General features: G+C 34.7%; 1 protein-coding gene across 1 annotated transcript in view; it reads right to left on the bottom strand.

The window, feature by feature from the left end:
- Positions 1-23,408, bottom strand: part of LOTGIDRAFT_110373 (hypothetical protein) — a gene marked incomplete at both ends in the record, with an annotated part of 26,657 nt that extends 3,249 nt beyond the window's left edge. Inside the window, 2 exons of the mRNA XM_009047088.1 lie at positions 1,645-1,790; positions 22,525-23,408. Coding sequence (XP_009045336.1) covers positions 1,645-1,790; positions 22,525-23,408 — 1,030 coding nt within the window. The remainder of the gene's footprint in view (positions 1-1,644; positions 1,791-22,524) is intronic.
- Positions 23,409-25,980: the final 2,572 nt, after the last annotated feature.

Consider the following 25,980-nt stretch of genomic DNA (forward strand, 5'->3'; position numbering starts at 1 on the left):
TAAGCTACATGGCGTGTTTTTGATACAAAATCCAGACGTTTTTCAAATTGAATATCAATAACGCTCTTTATTCTCACCAACTAATTTTCTAACGATCTGTTTCTATTCAAATCTTCACGTTTCCTCTACTACATCACACTAATTATTTTTAACATAAAGGCAAGAAATAAATTGGTTTCGATTTGGATTTCGAAGCATATTTCAAAGAAAAACACGAAATTCAATTGCCGGTGTAAATACACGAGTCAACTAGAGGCAAATTGAGGTGATTATTTGAATATGTTAGAGTAGAATTAAGAGCTATGATTACATCTTAGAAGATAAAGACCTCAGGGTATTGGTTAGATAATCTCAAAGTAGTAAATTATAGCCGTCGGCTCACCTTTATTTAGTCTCTTCTCTTGAGATTTAAATAAATACGACATATAGATAGCCAGGAGATAGATGAAATGGTAACATAGTTACGGTGATGAAATTATAATAGATAGTGTGAAGATGTCTCAAAAGAAATCGTTCATTATACGTATCATTATTATTGTGGATATGCGAAAATTCCTAGAAGGAAGTGAAATCAAATTGAATGGAGTTTTACGTCCTACTTTTCTGTATCTGCATAATCACACGAAGAAAGGAAACGCTCCGCAGTGTTCAATGAGGGAAAGTTGTCAAAACTGCGTCATTAGCCTACTCTTTCCTATTGGGAAATGTCGAGGTCTGTACTAGTTACTTAAACCATATATTTTTTTTATTTCTACATAGCATATGATCAAAATTATAGAATGGACCGTAAAATTACTAATAAATAAGTATATCATAAAATAAGTGTCAATCTTCACAGCTTTAAACAATTTAACAAAGCCGTTTGAGGTTCGTTAGCGAAGTTATTATTGAATTCGCTATGGGGGAAATCTCATTTTCCATGCTTTACTTCTAACTCCAACAGATATACTAACTGGTCCGTTAATTAAGAATCTAACATCACACCATGTCTGTTGGTCTGTTAGCTAATTTTATTTTCTGTTATTCTAAATATAGCACCAGGTCTCCGTGGGATGGACTCAGATTGAGTCATTATGATGTACAGGCTGGAGATGTAATTAGTATGGAATTAGACTGCTATAGATCCGTGGTCTCGTTAATTCAGAATATAGCACAATAGCCAACGGTAGTGTCATAATTAATTCCTTCGAAATATATCTATAAAAATAGATTTCCAGCATTGTGTCTTTAGATTGTGTACGCTTCTACCTAATACGAACAGAAATAGACCTCCAGGAACGTGTTTCTTGCAAGTTCTAACGCGGATTTTAGCTCACAAACTGATGTTTACTGAACATGCTGATTCTATAAAACATGAATCCAGATCAATGTCCTGCTTTTAATTAACAAGACTCTTGTTGTTTTGTCAGGAATTGTACTTTTGATGGTTCGCCATTTCGTCGATTATTTGGTTGTGAAGCTACACAAACAGAATAAACTGAGAGGTTGAAAACTTTTCTGGACCTCTGGACCCCCTTCCCCACAGAAACACCACTGAGTAGCATGCATATCATAAATTTTCAATATATAGCTATGTTTGTCCTCTATAACGACACCACACCACAATATTAATTTAGTTATTTAAAGATTTAATACATATCTTACCTGCTAACGAAAGAACGAGTAAACCTCGCATGGAATAAATATGTTGTAATCCGAAATCTCTGATCTGACACCACCTGAGATACAGTCTTTGTAATGACATCATAGTTGATATATATCCAATACCGATATCAGTCACGTGGTTACACCTGTAAATATAAACAATAGACATTAATTAGTGTTCTAGAGTAATTAGTAATCTAGTCGCATTCAAGTATGAATAGTAATTAGTAATAGTAATAAAACACAAGAACAAGAGCATAGATGGTAAGTTTCCTTATGACAGGAAGAAATAACACCCCAGTTGATAAACCCCAAAACAGTTGTGTTATGTTACACTCAAAAACAGTTGTATTACAAAACAGTTGTATTATGTTACACTCAAAAACAGTTGTATTACAAAACAGTTGTATTATGTTACACTCAAAAAACAGTTGTATTACAAAACAGTTGTATTATGTTACACTCAAAAACAGTTGTATTACAAAACAGTTGTATTATGTTACACTCAAAAACAGTTGTATTACAAAACAGTTGTATTATGTTACACTCAAAAACAGTTGTATTACAAAACAGTTGTATTATGTTACACTCAAAAACAGTTGTATTACAAAAAAATTGTATTATGGTACCACTCAAAAACAGTTGTATTATGTTATGGTGTAAAGCCCCCATCCCTCCACACACCCAGTAAAAACGGTACTGGGCACCACTAACAGAAATAGTTACTAAACTAATAGTCTAGTTGACAAACCCATACGCACAGTGGTATTAATATAATTAATAAAAAAGTTAAGTTATATTGTTAGAATTACAACTCAACTCAACTCAGTTGAGAAACAAAACAGCAGAGTGGCACCAAGATCTGTAGTAGATGCTAACAAATACTGAAACAACAATTCAGTCCAATTAAATGCAGAACGTAGGATGTAAAACTCCGTTTCATTCATATAAAGATACCAAAAGTATACAAAATTAACTATGATTAACTATGTATAGAGTGTACAAGAAGGAGAAGTCTACCCTACATCGCTACTGATACCACCGTCGTATTTATTCTAATAAAACATGAATGAAGCCTTTTGACATAGTATACACATGTATTATACAGAAATAATTAATGTAATTGCATTAATTGTTTCATCAAAGAACATCATTAAGTTCATCTACTAGTCTGTGATAAACGATAAGAGTTTGTATTCCCCACAGCAATTACCAATAATAGCATCACATTAAAAACACATAACATCAACCAGATCTAATCTAAGCGATGTACATTGGGTCATGTCAAATGTTATTATTCTGACCTCCTCCGCTAAACCGTTTACTTGGGTCAATTTCTGAGAGTTTCGGGTCACAGTTAGATTTTCGGTTATCTAAATATCTTAATAATCACCATTAAGATAAGTTGTTGAATTTTATTCAAGAGAGTTAAATTTGATGTTAAAGCCACAGTTTGAACGACTCATATATTTAACAATAAACACGATATTACGCTACATAGCTAAAATATTTTTCAACTCGCTGTGGAGTAAATTGGCATCTCCTCATGCATGTACTCAATATTTTTACTCAATAAAATTGTCAGTCGATTAGATAAAAAATATAAACAAGAAATACTTTAAACAGGGGCTTTGCTTTTCTGTTCCATCGAAAATAGATAATGTTACGATGACACCTTTGTCCGTTAAAGCACTCTTTTCAGTAGTATGGGAACTGGGCATTAAATTTTCATTTTATAATGAGAGATACTGTAGCTAGAATGGAGTTTGCTAATGAAACAAAAGCTATATCAAGAAGAAAGGGATCCGGTTCAACTATTTTTTTATGTCACAAAACAATGTTCATTTATAAAAAAAAATCTTTATGGAATATCGAAGTAAACAAGTTGATTATTGATTTTTGTACTATAAATAGAAAGTGTTTACTGGCTGTAACTTATTGGAATTGATTATAATGAACAAGTAAGCTATTAACAGTACTGCTTTTGAACTAGTTAGATAAACTTCCTGATTTAGCACAATAATTACTTTTAAATCTATTAATAATTAAATATTATTTCAATCTGATTTGGGGGCCTTTTGGGGTTAATAATGGATTTTCTTAGTCATTAGTTTGTGCCCAATTACACCATGTAGACTATCTGAAATAGATAATTCAGGCAGGTATAAGAGTCACGCAATAGGCTACCTAAAGTTTAAAGTTATGTTTGTAGTTTACAATATTGACAAACTCAATGTTACGTTACATAGCTAATACGTTATTGAACTCTTTGTGGGGGAAATCCATACTCCTTATGCATGTATACTCACTATTTCTATAAATCTCCACCAGTACTGAGTTTGAACTAGATAAAAATATCTTCCCCGTTTATCACCGAAATCATTTATAAATTTATTAACAATTGAAACCAGTTATTATTTATTATTTCAATTGATAACCCTTTGTGTCCAATCGGACTGTGTAGACTCTCTGAAACTATGTTGAACTGGCAAATCCGGAAGTTGTCACGTCTGTGGTATTCCCATAGGAAACTAAATGAGAATTTTTAAGGCGACGAAGCTGTAAATTGGTACGGATAATCTGGGAAGGATTAAATTCTAAAAGATTTGTCCAAGGACCAGAGGGAAGAAAGGATCTTCGTGAACACCAATTGTTTTTTGGGGTTTTTTTTCGGTTTTTTCTAAATGACGTGAATATAGTCCCGAGGAATCCAGGGTTTAATGTTGTCTAACCTTTATAGATCTTGTTGTAAGTATAGGAAGGTCGGTACTAAACTACCAGGGTCGTTACAGTGAATATTATTTTATCATAGAAATATCTCACGATGTTCCGGTAAAGTGCCACTTTGATTTTCACTAAGCAGTAAAAGTGTTTATATAATAAAAGTATATATTACAGAAGGTTATATGTTTTTTGTAGTGTTTTGTACTCAACTGGCCTTTTTATTGCCCACCATTAAGTTTATGGGTTCAGCTTGCCTGTTTGTCTCACTGTTTATAGAGGTACTGGATCTGTTTTACCATCCCCTTTATATCAATTAACTTCAACTGGCATTTTTAGTGTTCTCATGTTAAAAAATATGTATATACAGTCAGTTATTTCAAGATAAATGTACTTGAAACCTAAAGTTGGTTGTCTGTGAGCTATACTTTAAAGTTATAATGTCATCTAAATATTTACTTTACCAGCTGATAGAGCTCAATTTCATCTGTAGTCGACTAAATAATTATGTTCTTTACCAGCCGATAAAACTTCATTTCAACTATCTGTATAGTCGTCTAAATATTTACATTACCAGCTGACAGAGCTCAATTTCAGCTATCTGTACAGTTGTCAAAATATCGACTTTACCAACTGCTAAAGCGAAAATAATAGAAACTTTTAACTTTACTTAAAGTGGACTAGGGAGTACAAGTGGTGTCAAAGCATAGAAAGCGCTAAGAGGAATCGGAAAGGTTGCGCTAAGAAATGTACAAAACCAAATTTGGTGAGAATGTTCATCATTTTCACCACTGGAAAGATTTATATCCTTCCTAATTGACTAGAGCTCGTCCTTGTTGTCGACCGACATGTTTTTCGCATTAACAATCCTTATTAGGTCATCTTTTTTGAAAATTTCTTGTATTAGTTTGTTCTGATAATTACCTAGTTATAAAATCGATTTTATGTAGAAAGCCGGAAATTACTTTGTTTTATTATAATAAAAGTACAAAAAATGGTTTCATCTAATCAGTTTTTATTATCGTCTCTAAGGAGAAAATGACAAACTGGCGATTAATGTGGAAATTAAATGATTATTAAAAATGAGCTTGAAAGAGATATATATATAGCCGTGTAAATATTATTCTAAGAGTCTATGTGCAGGTTTTCAGCTATCTTTTGTAAAAAAGGAAACGGAGAGCACCTGCTGCAATTTATTGGTAACCGAAATAAATAATCTAAACATTTTTCACACATTACAATGCAAGAATTGTCAGGGGACCTTTGTTATACCATAGCACATTGACTTTAAGCTGTTTAAGCTCTTTCCTTCCATTTTAACAAGGATTGTTGTACATTTCTCTTTGTAATAAAGTCGACTATTACCCCTGCTTTGCAAAGTGAAGCAAAGGTTATCTCCATAACTACCCAGACTTTAAACTATGATTTTAATTCGTTTTAAGCCATATCTTGTTCTAGAATGTAAGATCATAGAATTTAATATGAAGTTTGTCGGCGAATACTCCCCCTTTTTACAATAAAAGTAAAACGAGTAATAAGATTCCTGAAATTCGGTCTGTGAGTTGAAAGACTATATAAATCATTTTTATTGACTGAACATAGAGAAAGTGCTTCATGATATTACATTTATCTTTATAATTCTGTCAAACATAATTACTAACCTTACCTATTTACCAATACAATATATAGAGTTCTATATACACAAATATACAATTAGGCCCGTTTACACGAGTTGGACTTGGACTCGCGGATTTAAAACTCTGGGATCAACTCTGTTCGTGTTTACACGAGGACAGTCTGCTAGGTCGCAATTTCAGAGAAGTCTGGGCAACCAACGATAGCGGGATGAAAATCCTTAGAAATTGTCAAATGTAAACCAGAAGAGGATAAAAAAATGGTAATAATGATGATGATGATGATTTCTAATGATTGATGCAGTGTTATCTTTGTACTGTTTTTTTCAAACAACATATTACTATAAGGGTGAAATGTTTAGTAGTATTCTAGATACACTATAAATTACTACAAACTAGATAGAGAGATATCAGGCATTTATTTTTTTATTTTGCAAGTAGAACAGCTGATAATACAGTATTTAAAATTTATTTAACTGAAAGAAACATCTTTCCTCTGATAAGCCATTCAAAGACAATTAATTTTATAGTTACAGAAAGTTTATATCCGTTATCTGGATGATATAATGAGATTTTATGTGGTTGAATTTCCTGAGAAGCCATTAAAAAGATGATAAGATTGGTTTCAGTCAAACAATACGCTAGACTGCTTGAAATTGTAATTTCCTTTTCAACTTACTGGAAGTCTAAACTTTTATTTAATAACGCATCTTTATTCCAGAGTTCCTGCTTTTGAAAATCAAATTGTATTTATCCAGGATGATATCAGGTTTAAAGACAGAGTGAACGACATTGTGAGTCTTGATAATGATTTTCCTCACTTCTTCTTGTGGTTGAATTCTTGCGCCAGTGTCTAGTCTTTCTGATGGGACAATAAAGTAAGGTCCAGTGTGCTACAGGTTGTGGAGTTTGAAGATCCCTCGACACTACGGAATCTAAAATGAGTAGACCATTGCAGTTGTCCTGGAAAATATAATATAATGTCCCCATTGCACACCGAATAGCGTTGCCTATCTTCATTAATTAGCCCCATTGGTGCAGAAAATTAAGACGTAAAACTCCCTTCATTTAATTTTCGATTTGATTCAATAATTTTTTTCTATAAAATTAAGTTTAAAGCTACTAGTATAAGTGTGATACATTTATTGAAATTCCAATCATTCTGAAAACACATTGAAGAAGAATTTACCATATTCCCACCTGGGCGATTCCACACAGACTGACCTACTTATTAACATTCTTGACTTGATTAAGTAAATTAGGTTAAGAGAGTCAGTTAAGTTATTACTTAGTTTGAAAGATGGAACTAGTTACTTATAATTTTGTTCAAATGATACCATATGAGTTTACGGTCTGACATATTGGACACTAATGATATTAGGCTACATTTAAAATGACTGATGTAACGTCGATAGTTCAGATATCATGTTAAAGCCACTGTATGCCAGTAATTTGATAAACTATATTAATAAGATTCAGACTACATATTAAGTCCTATAATATTTGATCAAACTCTTAGTCGATAGGTAGCTACCAATAAAATGACTGATGATGTAACATCGATAGTTCAGAAATCAGCTTAAAGCCACTGTATGTCAGCAACCGGAGTGTCAGACAGTACTAACATTAGCCATATTTAAAGTCCAATGTCTCTGGCGGTAGTGACGATGGTTGATGATTCCAGTTCTTATATTAACATTTCTACATGCAGAAATTTCCAATACTTGTATCAAAATTTAGACCATTGTCACTGCCGTCGAACAGTGGCAGCCTCAGCTTCCCGAGACTGGAGGTTTAATGGGGTAGGGGTTGGCAGTGACTCAAAGGTTGAGATTAAAAATGCATAGGAACTAAGTTTCCATGAGACTTTCCCAAGAACATTTTTGCAAAATTGAATTGATTTCGTGCATTCTGGCAAATATCTCTGGGAAAAATCATATTTTTTTAATTGGTTAGAAATGAAGTATGGGTACAATTGACGGGGGAAACCGTTTTTCTAGGGGCACAACCACTCCCCCCCCCCCCCTCTCCCTGTACACCTACTGCCGTCGATACTCTTTCATTCAGTAGTTGTAGTCGGACGGGTTGTCTGAGTTCAATTTTGATACGTGATACGGCTCACCATTCATCAAAATAAGGCTTTATCTGCTGACAAACCAAACATTACTTCGGTATTATACAGTGTTGAGATTAAATACATTTAATTTATTAAGAAAAATTAAAGATGGAAACTTGATGAGTTTTTGAAATTTAAAAATTATTTGACACATTTACCTTAACTAATAAGATAAAAACTTCTATTTTATTGCAGTTATATTATGCATTTCGTTTATTTACGGAAGACAAGATAAGAAAGAAAATCGTGAACTTCGTGAGTTTATGGAATTTTAATGGATTAGTAATAAAGGTAGGGTCTCCAGGGTGAATCTGTTTTAATCATTAAAATAAACCGTAAACGAGAATTACACCTACTTCTCATTAATATAATGCTAGGTATGTTCTTATTTCTCACAACACACTGTAGTCCGAGACACCATCCTTCTTGTGAACATTCTAGGATGACTCTGACAGCACCATCCATTAAACAGTGTAGCATTCGGCAATCCGTAACAGTGTAGTTGTGCTTATGAGACAACCTTATTGCCTTTTTACACCATTTTCAAAAAACTGTAGTTCGAGTGACAATCTTATTAAAGTAGACCTACAGCCTGAGGACGGCAGGGAAAAAAACATTTCATAGGCTATAACTTTAACCAACGATTGTTGTTCCATAAAGCTGTGTCCATTTATCGAACTCACAATTGCTAAATTGGACTTAAGGACTATATCAAGTAGGCTTACAGTCTTGATTAAAGAACTGTAGTACTATGCCTGATGAACCAAGATGCTCTATGGTTTACCATAGTATCACAAGCGCTCTACAAAATATATATAGTGTTGAGCAGTACCCATTTTACCGTTTCTACATAAGGCTGATAGGCGTTAGGGACAAATTGTTGCTCTGCTGGAATCAACAGCTATTGCTGGTAGACGTAGATTCTATTTGTTTACTAGCCTACATGTACATATTATACAAATAAATGCAGATTATCACTTGATGACGTTATTTGAATAATTTAATGTTTGTAAACGAAGCTAACCTTGTTAGTTTATCCTCCTGATTCTATAGAGGTACGTTTCGGATTATGAGACTTAACACAGTTTAAGCCTATATAATATTTAATACTCTTGTATGGCACCACCCTGTAATAAATCATCTTTTATATTATTTCTTATTCAACTGTTAAAAGTTAACACTGATTACAGCATCACGTCAGGCTGAAATACAGGCAGCTGGTTTGAGATATCAATTTTTATATATTTTTAATTTATCTCCATCCAGACATGTTTCTTAGGCAAATGATCTCTTAGATATTGTCTTAACAATAATCAAAGGCAAAATAAACTTCATGTAGATCAGGGGATTTAATCAATGTAAATAATAAATCATATTGTTTATATACAATCTGTCTGTCGATGGCCATGGTTGGCTGTATTCGCTGGCGTACAATCCAATTATATCGCTGCTATAAGGTGGCTATTAAAGTAAAAAATTAGGAGTTTGTAATAGCTTGACATTGTGAAGATGAAGTTTGTAATAACTTGACATTGTGAAGATGTAGTTTGTAATGTCAAGATGTAGTTTGTAATAGCTTGACATTGTGAAGATGTAGTTTGTAATGTCAAGATGTAGTTTGTAAAAGCTTGACATTGTGAAGATTGGTAATATCTTGACATTGTGAAGATTGGTAATAGCTTGACATTGTGAAGATTCGTAATAGCTTGACATTGTGAAGATTCGTAATAGCTTGACATTGTGAAGATTCGTAATAGCTTGACATTGTATAGACGATCTATCACAAGAGATTTCATGATGTGCTTGCAATATATCAAAAACAATCCTACCACCTTATGGAATTGTTTTTTTTCTTTGGATCACTTCTAGCTCATCATAGATGATCAAACATGAACATTATTTGTTTCTACAGATTAAAATAGATCTACAGCACGATATAAAAGTCGAGTATCAAAAGAAAGCACAGACAATCCCACTGTGAATAAAGGAGATGTGATACAAGTATAATGTCTGTGAGTTTAAGATGAAAACCATTTCCCTTTCTCTTGTATCTTTATGACATTACAATTTCTTTTAACAAAAACTAAGATACAGACAGACATTACTATTGTAATTGAATGGAATGGAATAGATTGTGTAATAAGACAAATTCTGCCAGGACACGATTGGGCGCTTTTTTCAAATCAGTCCCTCCAGCCACCCTGCAATTTCGACAGGTTGAAAACCCCGAAGATATTATCTAGACCTATGCCGAGATTATAGATCTCAGGCAACCGCGGCCCCCATTCCCACAAGCTCAAGCTCTTATCATTCACAAAACGATGGATTTAATAGTATGCCAGACAATCTTCCATTCGTGTCGTTCAGATGGGCCACCCTGCAACCCCAAGTCGCTGAAGTGAACATTAACCTTCTTCGATGTAGGCTGTTAAGATTGTAACATTTCCCCCATTACACTACATGGTGTTGTCCGTCTTCCCAATAAGGGGTAGAAAACTCAAACTCAAAACTCCATTTCATTCCTTTCTCTCTCTATTCTTTCACTCTTACCTTTAATTAACCCACAACAAGGAAAAGCTTTTCATTAAAATAACAGGAAATCGTCAAATATCTTCATTTAATTATTATTACCTTGTTGAAAGCCTTTTAACCTTTACTATCTTAATTCAAACATCGCTGATAAAAATATTAATACACGTCTTCAGTAAATAGGTTACTTAACTTTACTCTTAAAGATGCTATATATCCACATTTCCCGTTGTTTTCATGGAGTATCAAAGAGTCGGCCCGGATCCTAAAGACCCTTTGACAGGTAGCTCTCTCTCTTCGAATTGGAAGCGTGCTTACTAACCTAAGGGCTCGAATATCTGTAAACCTGATTTAACACAGCATTGAGGTCGGGGGTACTAAATGTAGTAAGCCTCTAGTCTCTAATAGAGTAATTTCAAAGAGGCTGTCAGCACTCTTGCTGCTGATTCTACCGACTAAGATGAAAAAAAGATGAAGGGGTAGAGAAGGGGCCAAAGAATTGTCAAGGACGCTCACAGGCAATGCTTTCTTCTTTATAAACGAAAAGAAATTTGAAAGTTCTGTGGCAAATGCCGAAGCAACTCCTTTTCTGGCACCTCACTGTCTTAGGATCGACCTGTTGAATATGTGCTTTAAAGTTAGACGGTGAACGTTTGTTGGCTATTTCGGGGTTTGGTCCCGGCAATGAATGAGTTGATACCTCCAGATCTGTTAACTCGGTATCCCGTCCCGATTCGGCGATGCGATCTACTTAGGAAGCCGGTTGGCTGCTAGGCTAATTAAACGCTTGCTGGCTTTTATAGGAATTAATAGCTTCACATTTTCGTCCGGTTTCCTACTGTCAGTGATGAAGGGTGAGGTTGAGGGTGTGTGGGCTGACTGGAGAAAGCGTCTAGTCGATCAGATAGGGCAATAAAACCTTGGCTGTAGCTATACGTTCGTGAAAGGTGCTTCGTCAGTTGGAAATCACAACACAGTTGGCTTGAGACCTGAGACCTTTAAACACGTACATTTAAAGTATCTTATTAAAGTTCAAAACGCTACCATTCATTCATTTCATAATTGTCTGCCTACGTACGATGAGTTAAAAAACCTCATTAAGAACTTTCATAAACTACATGTACTATTAATGACAGACGTTCTTTATGTGTATATATATTGTTACAAGTGGGTATGTGGGAGTAAGGGATGGTCTGGTGACAGAGTGGGTTGGAGCTCATATTTTAATTAACAAACTCTCCAGAATCTTAACTCGATATGATTATAATGTACATGTTATTCTCTAAATAGTAATAAGTAAAATAGGTTTATGACAGAGTGGGAGGGGGCTCATGTTTCAATTAATGAACTTTCTGGTATCTTTGTTTTACATCATTTAGTAATTCGAGTAAGTCCAATGTGTTTTGTACACACGTCTTCTTAACATGGTGGGATGGAGCATATGTCACATATATAAACTTTCTGATATCTTTCATTTGAGTCCAAGGTTTTGAGTGGAGGATGGTCATGTTTCAATTAAAGAAATTTCTGGTATCATGGATATTTATGATTATGGCAGTACGAAAAGGGAAATACAGAGTGGGGATGGAGAGGGGCGGTCTATTTCTATTTACGAACTTTCTGGTTCTATGATTTATATATCAACGATAATGTATTTAAATATGAGAAAGGGGTTCACGTTTTCAGTAACGAACTTCTGACATCCGCTTACTTGATGCATACGATGTACAGACCACACAAAACTTTGCTTGTTATAACGTTGTACACTTGAATCATTCGACAATTCTCGAATCTGCTAACTTGATCTATACGATGTACAGACCACACAAAACAGCAATTTTGCAAACCCACTTGCTTGTTATAACGTTGTACACATGGAGCATTCGACAATTCTCCACATTTTCCGTAAGAGCTAACGGATCGTCCACAGTGGACTGTTACTATAGAAAGTTGTTACAAGATAAAAGTGATATTAATGTGATCCTATTAAATTACTTGATGAGTCATTGTTCTCGGATCAGTCTTTGTTTCCTAGTGACAAGAGAAATGTCTTGGGGAAGTGAACTTTACAATCTGAACTGTGATAATAACAGTTATAACAGTCAAACTTTTGGTATTTATAGTCTTCTATTGAAGAAGAAAGAGATTTTAATGTTAACATTTGGTTTAGTTTTTCTTTACAGTTATCAAGTTCTTCATTGTTAGTCACTTGTGGATAGTGCTATGGTTAAATGAAATAAAATGGAGTTTTACATCTTAATTTTGTATTTTTAAAGATCTCTGGAAAGTTGCAGATTGGAAAAATGTCATTTTGTTTGAATGTTGAACAGGTTATTACTGTATATTTTGTATAAGTATATGTTCTAAAGAAATCAAGATATATTGGCGATTGGTCTTGAGCTTTTTACTCAAAGTTATATTTCATTGTTGACCACAAGATGAAGCTGTTATTTATGAACAAAGGTGTAAATGGGTATGGATTAAGTGAACCTAAGTTGTTATCCTTGTAAAAATTGGTTCTTGCTTTCTTTCACTGGCTGTAAATATACGTGATGACATTGATAATCAATAACATCCATTGTCAAGAATTATAGAGGTCAAGTCAAAGAAATAAAAAAAAAAACATACTATCAATAATTTAAAATATAGAGGTCAAATGAATAAATAACAATATCTACTGTCAATAATGATAAATATACAGGTCATGGCAACAAACAACATCTGTTGCCATCTCACCACCATTTACTTTCAGTTAATAATTATATTGTTTAGTATTATAACCCTAATTACTGTAACGAATAACGTCATGCTCACACTTACAGAACTCTGATTGGCTGTATTTGCTAGCTTACAATCCAATCAAATCGCTGCATGTACAAATTCCTGTGATAAAAGAAAGATGGCCATTGCAGTCAAGGTATTAGACGTGATGCGGACATCTTTAGCTTCCCTTTTCTTGATGATAAAAACAACACCGGACACAGGGCCTCGTGAGTTGAATAACCGACTCGATCTGATGTATAATATGATTTATTGATATAAGCTAATTCAGCTGTACTTTGTCCTTGACCAGCTCGTGATATTTCTAACAGCTATTTTTACTCTCGTTTACGTCAATTTAACAACAATTTCCCTCTCGCCATGTAACTTTGTCTTTCTCACATTTAAACTGGTATTTCAGACTAACGTCTATCAAACAAACACTTATAAATCTTTTATAATAAATATATACCACTAGCACTATTAGCCCAAGTGGATTCAAGATGTAGATGTCAAGTTGACAAACCCAAATTCCAAACAAACTTTATTAGATGTGTGGACAACAATTCAACTGAATAAACATCATTAACTAAGTGGAAAGAGTTGACAAACCTAAATACCACATGAACAATATTAGCTATGTGGACTCTCTGAAAGGGATGCTGATTTGACAAATCTAAATACTACGAAAACATGATCAACTGTGTGATATCTCTGAAAGGGATGTCAAAATGACAAACCAAGATGCATCAAACCTGAATACTAAAGAAGCATTTATCAGCCAGGTTGATTGAAGATGCGGATGTCAAGTAGACAAACTCAATATTACATAAACTTTATTATCCACCAAGCGAACGGATTACATTTGATATATGTCAGTCCAACCACCGCCGCGTATTTCTTTAAGAGAGTCCACATAGCCAATAACAAAACAGCATGTACATTTCTTGTATATTTTGCAGGTTATCTCTCTATGGATTCTAAAAGTACATACTGAAATATTTTCATTCATGCAGACATATTTTTTTTTAAATTCCATATTTTTCTAATCTTGACAATGTGTTTTACATACACTCTCTTTCATTCATTATCTAGTAACAAGTGGTTTGGTTATCAGTTGCTTGAGGTATTGCAGATTAACAGAGTAGTTTGTGTATATGTCTGGGAATTCGCTATGGACTTGTGTTTGAATTTACCATATGGTTATCGCTGTACATTATTGGTCCTAGATGGCCTGCAACATCATAAAGAACTCATCAATGTAAAAGGGATACAGTCGTCTAAATATATACTTTACTACGCAAGGCCGAAGCGCAACTCAAGCTAAAATGAGGCGTATATCTTGGTGGATTTTACGATAGATAACTGAAATACAAAATACATGTTAAGTTTGGTGGTCGTTTCAAAAATGAGGCATTTACCTCTATTACGCTACGGTTTTACCAGGTGACGGAATATTCGACAACAACCGACAGCTACCGTAAAGCTTGACTCTATACTTACTATGCTCAATTTCATCTGTCTGTCTGTCTGTCTGTCTGACATTTCAGAAATACGTTAATGCGGAAGTGACGACAGTCTAAATACATGTATCCATATAAAATTTAAGAAAATAGTTATGGAGCATGTCATGTGACGACAGTTCCAATGTCCACGCCACATGTATTCTCACAAATATTTAGACGACGATATCCCTTTACGGCAACTACTGTTTAATTGCCTACATGCTGTAAGGTAACCATGTAGCAAGGTCAGAAGAACTATATGATTCCCATCATTAATAACGAGTCAATAACAACATTAATGATATAGTGATGGTCAATGAGTGGAGGTAATCTCTTCCATATGTTCCATGGTCAACTCGCCAACTCTTATGTATCTTTATACAGATAACTCTAACCCTGTATACAGATGTATGAATCAGAATTAACCATCGCCTGCAATGAGCAGCTCCTTTGAGTAGGGGGCGATATCTATTTTAGTTTTCTCTTCCACAGATTATGTAGTCAACTTGACAACTCTTCTGTATCTGTATCTCCTGAATGTATCAGAATTGAACCATTGACTGCAACGGGTGGCTTCTTTGAGCACAGGCCACATGAGAGGACCTTTCTCTTATCAAGTTACCATGGCCGAAACAATGGATAGCTCATCCAGTTAGCTCTTGTGTATCTGTAAAAACTTGAGTGTATCAACATTTATGCATTGACTGCAATACAGTCTCTTTGAGAACAGGTCTCAGGGGACGATCTTTGTTTTTTCAGGTTCAGGGTATAATCACTTACTGTAACTATTGGACAGCTCATCCAGCTTGCTCCAATTTATGTATACAGGAAAGTATGAGATTTCAACCCAGATCTTTCTTCTTATCACGACCAAATCATCTACTGCAACTAGCTAGTTCATATATAAATATACACAAGAATCTAGCAAGATTCGGCCATCTACAAAGAGTCTTCCTCTTTGAGCAGAATACGATCTTCTTATCAAGATACCAAGGTACACCATGATATTTATTCTTTCTGTAGAGGTCACAAGGGACAATAAATCTTGATATGTAGCGTTATCAAAGCAACCAAAACCGCTGACTGTAACAGCCATCCCTTTTGAGCAAAGGTTGCAGAGGTCGATCTTTTTTTTTATGAAGTATATGTTATCATACCTAATCACTGGTTGTAACTATCAAACAGACATCTGTCCTCAGAACTGAAGCATATCTATCTTCGTTTATACGTGAAGTTAACAAAACATTGAAATCACCGACTGCAACGAACACACTTTACTAAGCACGAGGAGATATTATTTATATATATGTATATGTCAAAGAATCAATCGAACCAATATCTTTCAATGATCTACGTATGTTTCGCCAATATGTTGTTTGGATTACAGGTTTCGTTTGGCGGTTCGGATCGTTAGTATTTGGTTTATTTATACATAAAGTTATCAAAGCAACTAAACCGCCACGGTCAATCTTTTTGAAAACAGGTAGCGGTTGATGATCTTCTGTTATCAAATATAAGTTATCATGACGAAATCACTGATCGTAACTATCTGACGTGCATCGGTCAGGAGCACTGGAAGATATCTATGTAAAGCAACTAAATTGCTGACTGCAACGGTCACCCTTCTTAATTACGGGAGTGATCTCATCATCTGATCTTTGTATCTATGTTATCAAAGAATCAATTGCAATTATCAAAGAACAATCTTACAATGATCTCTAATCTTGGAATATTCGTAAAGTTATCAAAACAACTAAACCACTGAAAGATACGGTTATCCTGTTTGAGACATAAAGGGCCTTTAGCTATGTGAACTCTTTCAAAACATATCGAGTCACAATATGGTATCGGGTGTTATACAAAGACAGCATGCGCCGTTATTATCACAATCTTTGAACGTCTGATTATATTGTGTCGCAAGATGTGTTGAAGATATTACTGTGAAAATAGAAATAGGCATCGTAATAGGCATCCTACCCCAGAAAAAAGTAACAGGCCTTAATTTGACTTACAAAGGGGTCTCGAAACGCAGGAGAGCATAATGTTCAATACAACTTTCCTACTTAAATCCACGATCTCTATCTACCAGTAGACCTGTATTCTATTAAACAACGTTTAACTCAAATAAATAACACCACACGACTCCGGAATGGAATTTGTTGTTGTTAGATGCCGGTGTGCATTTCTTAGTTATTTTTTTTATAAACAACTGTCATAGCAATATTTAAATTGATATCTATAGTCGTGCAAAGATATTTGTACACATCAGGGGACTTTTCAAAACATAAACACGAACAGTCTATTTTGATTTTAGGTGGAATACATAGTAATTGAAACTATACAGACTAGAATTACATTGTGTTCGTAACTACTTCAACTACCTAAATAATATGGATTGCTCATATTCATATATTGAATAGCACATGAATATGTTCAAATATCTCAGCTCGACATCTACAATACAAGGTTTAATCAATCTTCACAATGTCAAACTATTACAATATGCGTCTAATACCTTGACATCATTAGACACTTTTCTTTCATCACGGAAGTTTAAATGCAGCAATTTGATTGGATTGTACGCTAAAAAATACAGCCAATCAGAGCCATCGACAGAAGGTTTGTCAGTAATTTGTCTTCACATGTAATCGGGAGCTATTAATTTCTGTTATGCAAGAAACTTTTCTAATGCATTCAAGGTGTTAGACCAAGTTCGTAAAAGCCTGACATTGTGAAGATGGGTTTATTTTATTTCATCTAAAATCAGAGCCAAGTTGAGCACGTGTTGGAATTAAATGATTTAAATGCCAATTTAACTTCCAAATTCCATCAAGGTGTTAAGTGAAATGGTAGGCTGGCACTCATGGTGGCCAAATAGTGTACATACATTCACGGAAAAAAGCGCACTAAATGAAAGCCTTTAAATTCTAGAACTCAAATAGAACTAGATCGCATGTATGTCCTAAATATCTTGCCCACAGGTGACTATGTCCCAAATAGCTTGCCCACAGGTGACTATGTCCCAAATATCTTGCCCACTGGAGACTATGTCCCAAATATCTTGCCCACTGGTGATGATGCCACGTTAACAGACATTCCAGCACGCTTGTTGTTGTTGGTAGTTGATAGAAAGATCAAGATCAATTAGATGGTTCTATTCCTTGTTAGTTGAAAAACCGAAAGATCTAGTCGGGTAGGGTCGAATGACAGTGAAACTCGGTCTTTGGTAGATATTGAAGGATGGATGGGTGGTATTTCGTACCAACCCATATCTTGACTTCTTTTAATCCTTGCGCACGGTTAATTAACCACTCTTATACAAATAAATATATAGCGATTAATGTTTAATAACTTGCATGAGGCTCAGATAGACGAGGAATCACACGAACAGATGTAAGAGATCTAAAAACCTATGTTATGAATAATTTATCCCTGTAACATTCAAGAAGTGATAATGTAGTCTGACAACTCAAAACACGAGGAACTGAGACGTAACGAAATGTGGTTTTACGTCCTACTTTTCAACATTTGATGATGCTAATGAAGACGGACAACAACAAACTTCTGAATTGTTTTAATATTTTTATAGCATGTTAATTTTGAAGACTGACATGGGCGAAACTTTGAGCGAATTTATATTTGTATGCTACATCTGTAATTAATCAATTGATGCATTGTTGTCCATCTGCATATTACATTATACACATGTACAATAATCTCATTTTAATTACCCATACAAGTACTTTTGAAGCCCGAAAAGATGCGATGCATATACCTGTAAAATTGCATAGTATATATCATGCTAACTAACTTTCTATGATGCATATTTGCCATCCTCTATATATACATTACATAACATTTTCAACTATCTGTAAATGATAGCTCTAATAGAGAGATAGAGAGAGAAGTTATCAGAGATCTGTACTGATATAAAATTCCAGGTAATATAATTAATTATAACCTCATTAAATACCGTACGATTCATTGACTTTTAATCAAAATCAACTGTTAAAATTAACACACCTTTACAACCTTCTTTTAAAGGAATTCATTCCCGTATTATATTATTTTGTACCTTAAAGGGATTGTTAAGAGGTTCTCTAAATTTATATGTGTATCAGGAACACTGATAGCATCAATTTCCACCATTCCAATTTTCAATCAGACGTCAGTGGTTCCAGTTATTTTATAATACAGGACCATAATTATGGGATGAAACACTGATGACTACACGGGTAACTTGTGTTAAAACGTTATGTATCCTGTTAATCTACTAGAAATTACTGTTTGATGACTGAATTGTGCAAATTGATACTTTCAGTGTCCACCGATACAAAAATGATGAAAACATCTTAGCAATCCCTTTAAAGGGCATAGCAACCTTATGAAAGCGAGTAGGAATGTTTATACATACGAGTAATGAGAAACGAATACAATAAAAATGTCTTGTATCTTGTAAAATTTATCTTCACCATGTTTCTTCAAGAAAGAAAACAACGGATTCATTTCATTCAGTTATTTTTACTATAAATAAAGCAAGCAATCTGATCTTAAGCATTCCAAGTGTAAACTTGCAAAATTCGCCTGTTTTAAATTTGTAGCATGTTAGTAGCCTAGTAATAATAAATATATTTATAACAAGTATATCAAATTATATATGATTAATGTATCAAAAGCACATCGGTAGCTATGCGGACTCTCTGAAAAGGACGCCTAGTTCCATTGTTACAATTCTGCTAATATGCGTTAATTTTATTCATAAGTGACATCTAGTCCTCAAATAAACATTATTAGTTTTGTGGACTCTCTAAAGTGATGAAGTACCAACAGGTGTTCTAAGACTGTGACTTAACGAAGTTCCATTGTTAAGAGCCATGATCATATTTAACAAACAGTAATCAGATTATATAAGACTATTGATCATTGACAGTAATTAGAGATGATAATAGTTCCGAACAAACACGAGTTGGTCGCTACAACAATAACAATTTTTAACCTGTTATACCTATCATCTGAGAGAGAAAATCCTAGCAAATCTAACTTTGGACCTGTATTCAAGAGCTTCCACCTTTACCCACTCCTCGCTTAATTCCTCCTTATTTCCTAAACAGGTGCTAAAAGTATAATGCAAAGCTTTCTTTCGTGTCATTTTCACTTCCAGTGCTTATGGCTATATTAATCAATAACCTTACAATAATAACTGGCCATATCATCATTATATCAATTGACGTCTGTCCACTCTCGTTATCTCTAACCTTGGGCTATACATTGGTCTTCTCAGATTACTCACTGATCAATATCATTATGTTAGCGTTGATCATTTATCAGCTTTTCAGCCTCTTTAAAATAGCTGACCACATCTGTCATTTGCTATCTCGTTGGATTGCGTGGGTCTGTGACAGAGGAACGGATAAAAATTGGGGCCCAGTTTCAGGAAATCACAACTGGTACAAAGATGACTACAGAATAACCCTCCTGACTTAGTTACCGTAATCAGATATTCGTTTTGAAACTACCCGGCTTTTGGTAGGTATTTTGGACCGTTATTGTCTGTCTATTCTTTGTCACAGTTGGATGAAATCTTACACAGACTGAAGTACACAAGTTGTTGGTCTGAATCAATCCATTGTTTCTACAGCCTAGGTTGAGTACGAAATTTGTTGGTCTGATTCAATCCGGTGTATCTACAGCCTAGGTTGAGTACAAAATTTGTTCGTCTGGTTCAATCCGTTGTATCTATAGCCTAGATTGCGTAAGAAATTTGTTCGTCTGATTCAATCCGTTGTATCTACAGCCTAGGTTGAGTACAAAATTTGTTCGTCTGATGCAATCCGATGCTACATATAGCCTTGAGACTAATAATTAAATAGCAGATCTAAATATATCCGAAAGCAATTATACAGATAATGACCGACATCTAATCCTCTACCCTAGCGTCCATAACTCCCATTCCTTACTGATTATTATTGATTATTCTATTCTTAACTTCCACACCTTATACTGCTTGTAGTTGGTTTGATATTACATGAGTATTTGGTAGAAAATAATGAAACAAACAACCATTACCACATGGGATCCTGTATAAAAACTGATCTTTCCGGATTTTCCTTTCACCTTTACAGCTGGATCAACTGGAATACTGAGGAAAGGTGACTCATTGAAACTTGAAAGTCGCCAGACTTTCTCAAGCAGACTGAAATACCGACATCGGAAGCCACGACCACCATTTGTGTGACGTAACGAAGCAAAAGACTTCATGCAAAGATTCCGTTTCTTTGACAGATTGTGCTAAAGTTCGCTTTCCATGTATATATGTATATTCAATAAACACAATACACAATAAATACACATCTACTATTGGAAAATAAGCATTGTTTTGATCAGTTATTCAACGTTTCATTAAAGTTAAATTGCTATTAGTCTAGTATTATACGTGTCCACAAGGAATACCTTCACGAGAATATCATAGACGATTATCTATTACTTATGTATAAAGTTTGAAAGGAAGGTGGGATGGGTGGCGAAACTAGTAAATCAACCAAACGTTTTAATAACAAGTCCTTCAAAATTTTGAGCAACAGGAATTTTCAACCCCTTGTTTGTCTTATGATTATATCGGCTTACCATTATCTATTACTAAAGTATGATGTTTCAATGGAAGCCAAACTAGTAAATCAAACCATCGATTTCAATTATAACTTCTTCAAAATTTCAGGCAACGTTAAATGTAAACCCCTTGTTTTTAAGCATCCACGTGGAATACCTGAGGTCCTGAACGATGAAAGGACAAACCAGTAAATCATACCATCCATTATATACCTGCAAGAGCATGTCGCATGACGGTTACGTATTACTAATATATCAGGTTTAAATGGAAACAACTAAATCAAACCAACCGTTCCCATTACTATTCTTTCCTGTTTTAATTCCGGTTCTTATTGAGAACGTTTACATCGATAAAAGACCAAACAATATAATTGAAGGTTGTTAGAGATGAAATAAGATGAGAAACTTAAACGTGTTGATTTTTTAGTCATGTTCTTAAGGAAATGACATGTTTTACAAACTGCAGGCTAGAAATTATGTAATTAAAAGCTTAGTATTGCAAAGAAATAACACATATAGTCTGATGACAGAGAGAAATAAAGGGATTGCAAGGATGTTCTTTTTAACTTTTTATGTATCGGAGAAACAGAGAGTATCGATTTGCTCCATTCCAATTGTCAGTCTTGTGATTTCTTCTTTCAAGTCCATTTTTTAACTGAATAAAAATTGGAAAGGTGCAAAGCGATGCATCGGTGTCCCCTTAAAAAGTATAGAAACCACTGTACAATTCCAAGATCTTCTTGATGGTTTCAGCTTCGAAGAGGTTCCGAAAAGAATACCTGTTCACTATTTTGTCAATTCAACAGTTTTCGACAGTTTCCAAAAGCAGGATAATTCTTTGTTTTATGCATATGGACTGGTCAGCCGCTCCCATTAATCATTTAGTTTTAAGGGATTAGGGGCCACAGAATTATCAAGGGGGGCTTGCCGCACCAGAAATTTCAGAGCCAAAGCTACGCAATACGAAGATACGAGAAGGATAAGAAAGAATTTCTAAAAGGGGCCTTACCTGTCAAGAACTAACTCTTCTAATTGTCCTAAATCACAGGCTACATATTCCAACGATGCGTCCGTTATTCTGGGACACCAAGATAAATCCAATATCCGTAACTTCCGTAGATTTTCGGCGATAAGTTCCACACCATCGTCAGAAATTTTACTGCAACCCGAAACACTTAGGACGGTAAGATTGGGGAGGGAATGTACAATATTAACTATACCATGATTTGTGATCTCCCAACATGACTTCAGTCTTAAAACCCCGAGGGTGTAACTCTGTTTTGCGCTGAAGAAGGCCAATGCCGCGTCTGTTACGTGGTAGGCCTGTAAGTTGAGTTCGTACAATGAGGGTAGAAGTTGGGAGATTGCCCCGACTGTGTCATCAGCTACATTAATACAGTCACTGATACTTAATGAAACGATTTTAGCGTTGAGTGACGTCCATAAACCAGTCTCTGTAATTTCGTTACAACCTGATAACTCTAAGCGATATATACACATTTTTTTAAACAGTGTTTCCAGACCGACATCGGTGATATTCGAACACCTAACACTGACTGATCTTAGGTTTTTCTTACTGGGTGGGAAATTACTCACAAAGTCCACAACATCATCATCTGTAGCACCTTGCAGACAAATGGAATCAAATCCCCTGTATTGGAGACTCTCGTAAAATTTTCGACGTACGACTGGATTTTTTTCCCAATTTCGGAATGCTATAATAGGGGTGACATCCACCCAGAATTTCGATTGATACAAAAAACTTTTCCATTTTTTGCAAACTTGAGCTAAAGTTCCTCTTTCTTCTGCGGAAAAGTAGAAGAAAAATTTGGTAAGGAACTGTTCATCGTTGAATAGATCTCGCACGTTGTCTATCCCCACTCTTCCATTCATGTTCCTTAATCGTTTCACTATGCCAGGTTTTGGAGAGCGTAAGAGTTTATTACTGCTATTCGGCGAGGAGCCATTAGTTGCTCTATGTAACGTTTCTTTGACTGATATACTACCATTCTGATTCTGTTCTCTGTGGAGGCGCAATCCCCGAATTCCGTTAGATATTTCCATATACGCTTTACGTATAGTAGACATGGTGCCACTGTATAAGATAATATTTATACAGATTATAAAAACTCGGCACAGCTGCCAGCCTCTGATATAATCACAAATAATAAACTATAGTATTTCACTGTATCACATTAATTATTAATAAATACTATTATAATATACTATCATATCCAATGTCCAATGACTATTTGTTTAGAAACACTATCAACACAGTAACACTTGGAAACAAAGACACATGGTTGTCCTATTGAACTTTTCTATCGAACTACTCCTTCCAACACTTGGAATTCAAACAATGAAACGATCTCTATTCCATATCACAGTTCACTAAACTACACGTTATAGTAAATTCCTAGGTCTCGGTATGTATAATTGGCGATAATGTTAAAATAAGACTGATAACAAATAAATATTCACTTAGAAGACGCTAAAATTCTTGTATTTACACAAACCGCGTGGTTTTTCCTTACAGTCGCAATATCAGTGATTCCATAGCCCGGTATTCACATGGTTTAGAATACAGTTGTATTCGGTCGATCGTTGCTGTGACTAAAGCAGTATAACTATGGCGGACTAGTGAATGAATGAGTGTAAAAAATCGATATGAAATTTACTTGTCATCGTTTATGTCATGTGAAGAATATAATACTCCATTACTAGTGACTATAACTCGTATTCCCTGTTCACTACAACAGACTATAGAATATACACCAATTATTATATAATCTGAACATTATTTAATTATAAATACCATACATCTTGGTGAAATATTGACAGGTTTCTCATTGTTCTCATAATTCTATCATTTGTTATAATAAGATAGGCCAACAATCGGAATGTGTTTCAATCTTGATGCACTATTCAAGTATGTTTTTAAATTGTTCTTCTAATTCTCCTGAATATAGGCGAAGGAAGAGGCTGGGAAAATTTAGCGCATTAGCCTTGTGCTTTTGTGGTATGGACCCGAACGAGACAATAGTAATAGTAATTTTAGTCCATTATTGAAGATATCATCCAAATAATTTCGGTTCTTAAATGATTCGGGATAATTTTCAAGACAGTCTCATTGACGTTTGCAGATTTTGATGATAAATATTTTGTCTGTTTTTTTCCTGATTTAGATTGGAACATGTCTGTTTCTTCTTGTTATTTAGACAGAGATATGTAGATTGCGTTTTCACCTTGTGATTTAGATGTTTAGATAGCAGTTTGGATTGATAAATGTCGCCACTCGCCTTCTGCACTTTTACAATCTCGAATATCTCAAAGCGGAAGCAATAAGAGTAACCCAGAGTGAACTTTTCCTGTCTTTCTAGAGGAGCTCGAATAACATGTTATTTTGGATTCTTTATATTCTTTTATAACATTTTATCTATTCTATAGGTCTGTTGTTCAGGTCGAAGATTTAAAGACGTTCCGAGTCGGTCGATTGTTATTCAGCTTGTCTTCATTTGAATTATTGGATTTTTAAATTTGATTAAGACCTCTGGTTACATGAAAAGATGTGTATCTGGTTTTGTCATTCCTTTTCGTCTTGAGTTGTTCGGGAAAGCTATTCAGTTTACGCATTTCTTGGCTATATCATTGATTTTGGTGGCTTCTTGATTAGGATTTGATTATGTATATGTCGGTTTTCCTCTTGTGATTTAGTCTTCAACAGATTGATTGCGATTTACATAGCTGCATTTTGCTTTTCACAGAATTGCAAATTGCGGGTATAATTCGATTTGCTCGTAGTGAATTTATCCTTTGACTTATGGATAGAATGAAGATAGATAGTCTTCTCCTTGAAGACAGATATATACCGGTCCTTGTAATTTAGACAGGTACGTGTCGGTCTTCTCCTTGTTATTTATACAGGTATATGCCGGTATCCTCTTTGACTTTAAGACAGGTATATATCGGTTATCTCCTGGTTATTTAGAAAGGTATCTATCGGTTATCTCCTGGTTATTTAGACAGGTATATGTCGGTATCCTCTTTGATTTTTACACAGGTATATGTCGGTTTTCTCCTGGTAATTTAGACAGGCATATGTCGGTATCCTCTTTGATTTTCAGACAGGCATATGTCGGTATTCTCCTTGTAATTTAGACAGGTATATATCGGTATCCGTTTTGATTTTCAGACAGGTATATGTCGGTATCCTCTATGATTTTCAGACAGGTATATTTCGGTATTCTCCTTGTGATTTAGACAGGTATATGTCGGTTTTCTCCTTGAGATTTAGACTGTTATAGGCCGGTTTCTCCACGTATATGTAGGTTTTCTCGTTGTGATTCTAGTCTTTAACCTACAGATTGCGATGGATAGATGCTTCTTGGTTTTCTCATTGAATCTTTTACTATAGATTATGATTTGAATAGGTAGATGTCTGTTTTCTCCTTGTCGTGTGTTTTTA

The sequence above is a fragment of the Lottia gigantea genome (genome assembly GCF_000327385.1).
Source record: "Lottia gigantea unplaced genomic scaffold LOTGIsca_11, whole genome shotgun sequence".
In the NCBI taxonomy this organism is placed as follows: Eukaryota; Metazoa; Mollusca; class Gastropoda; family Lottiidae; genus Lottia; species Lottia gigantea.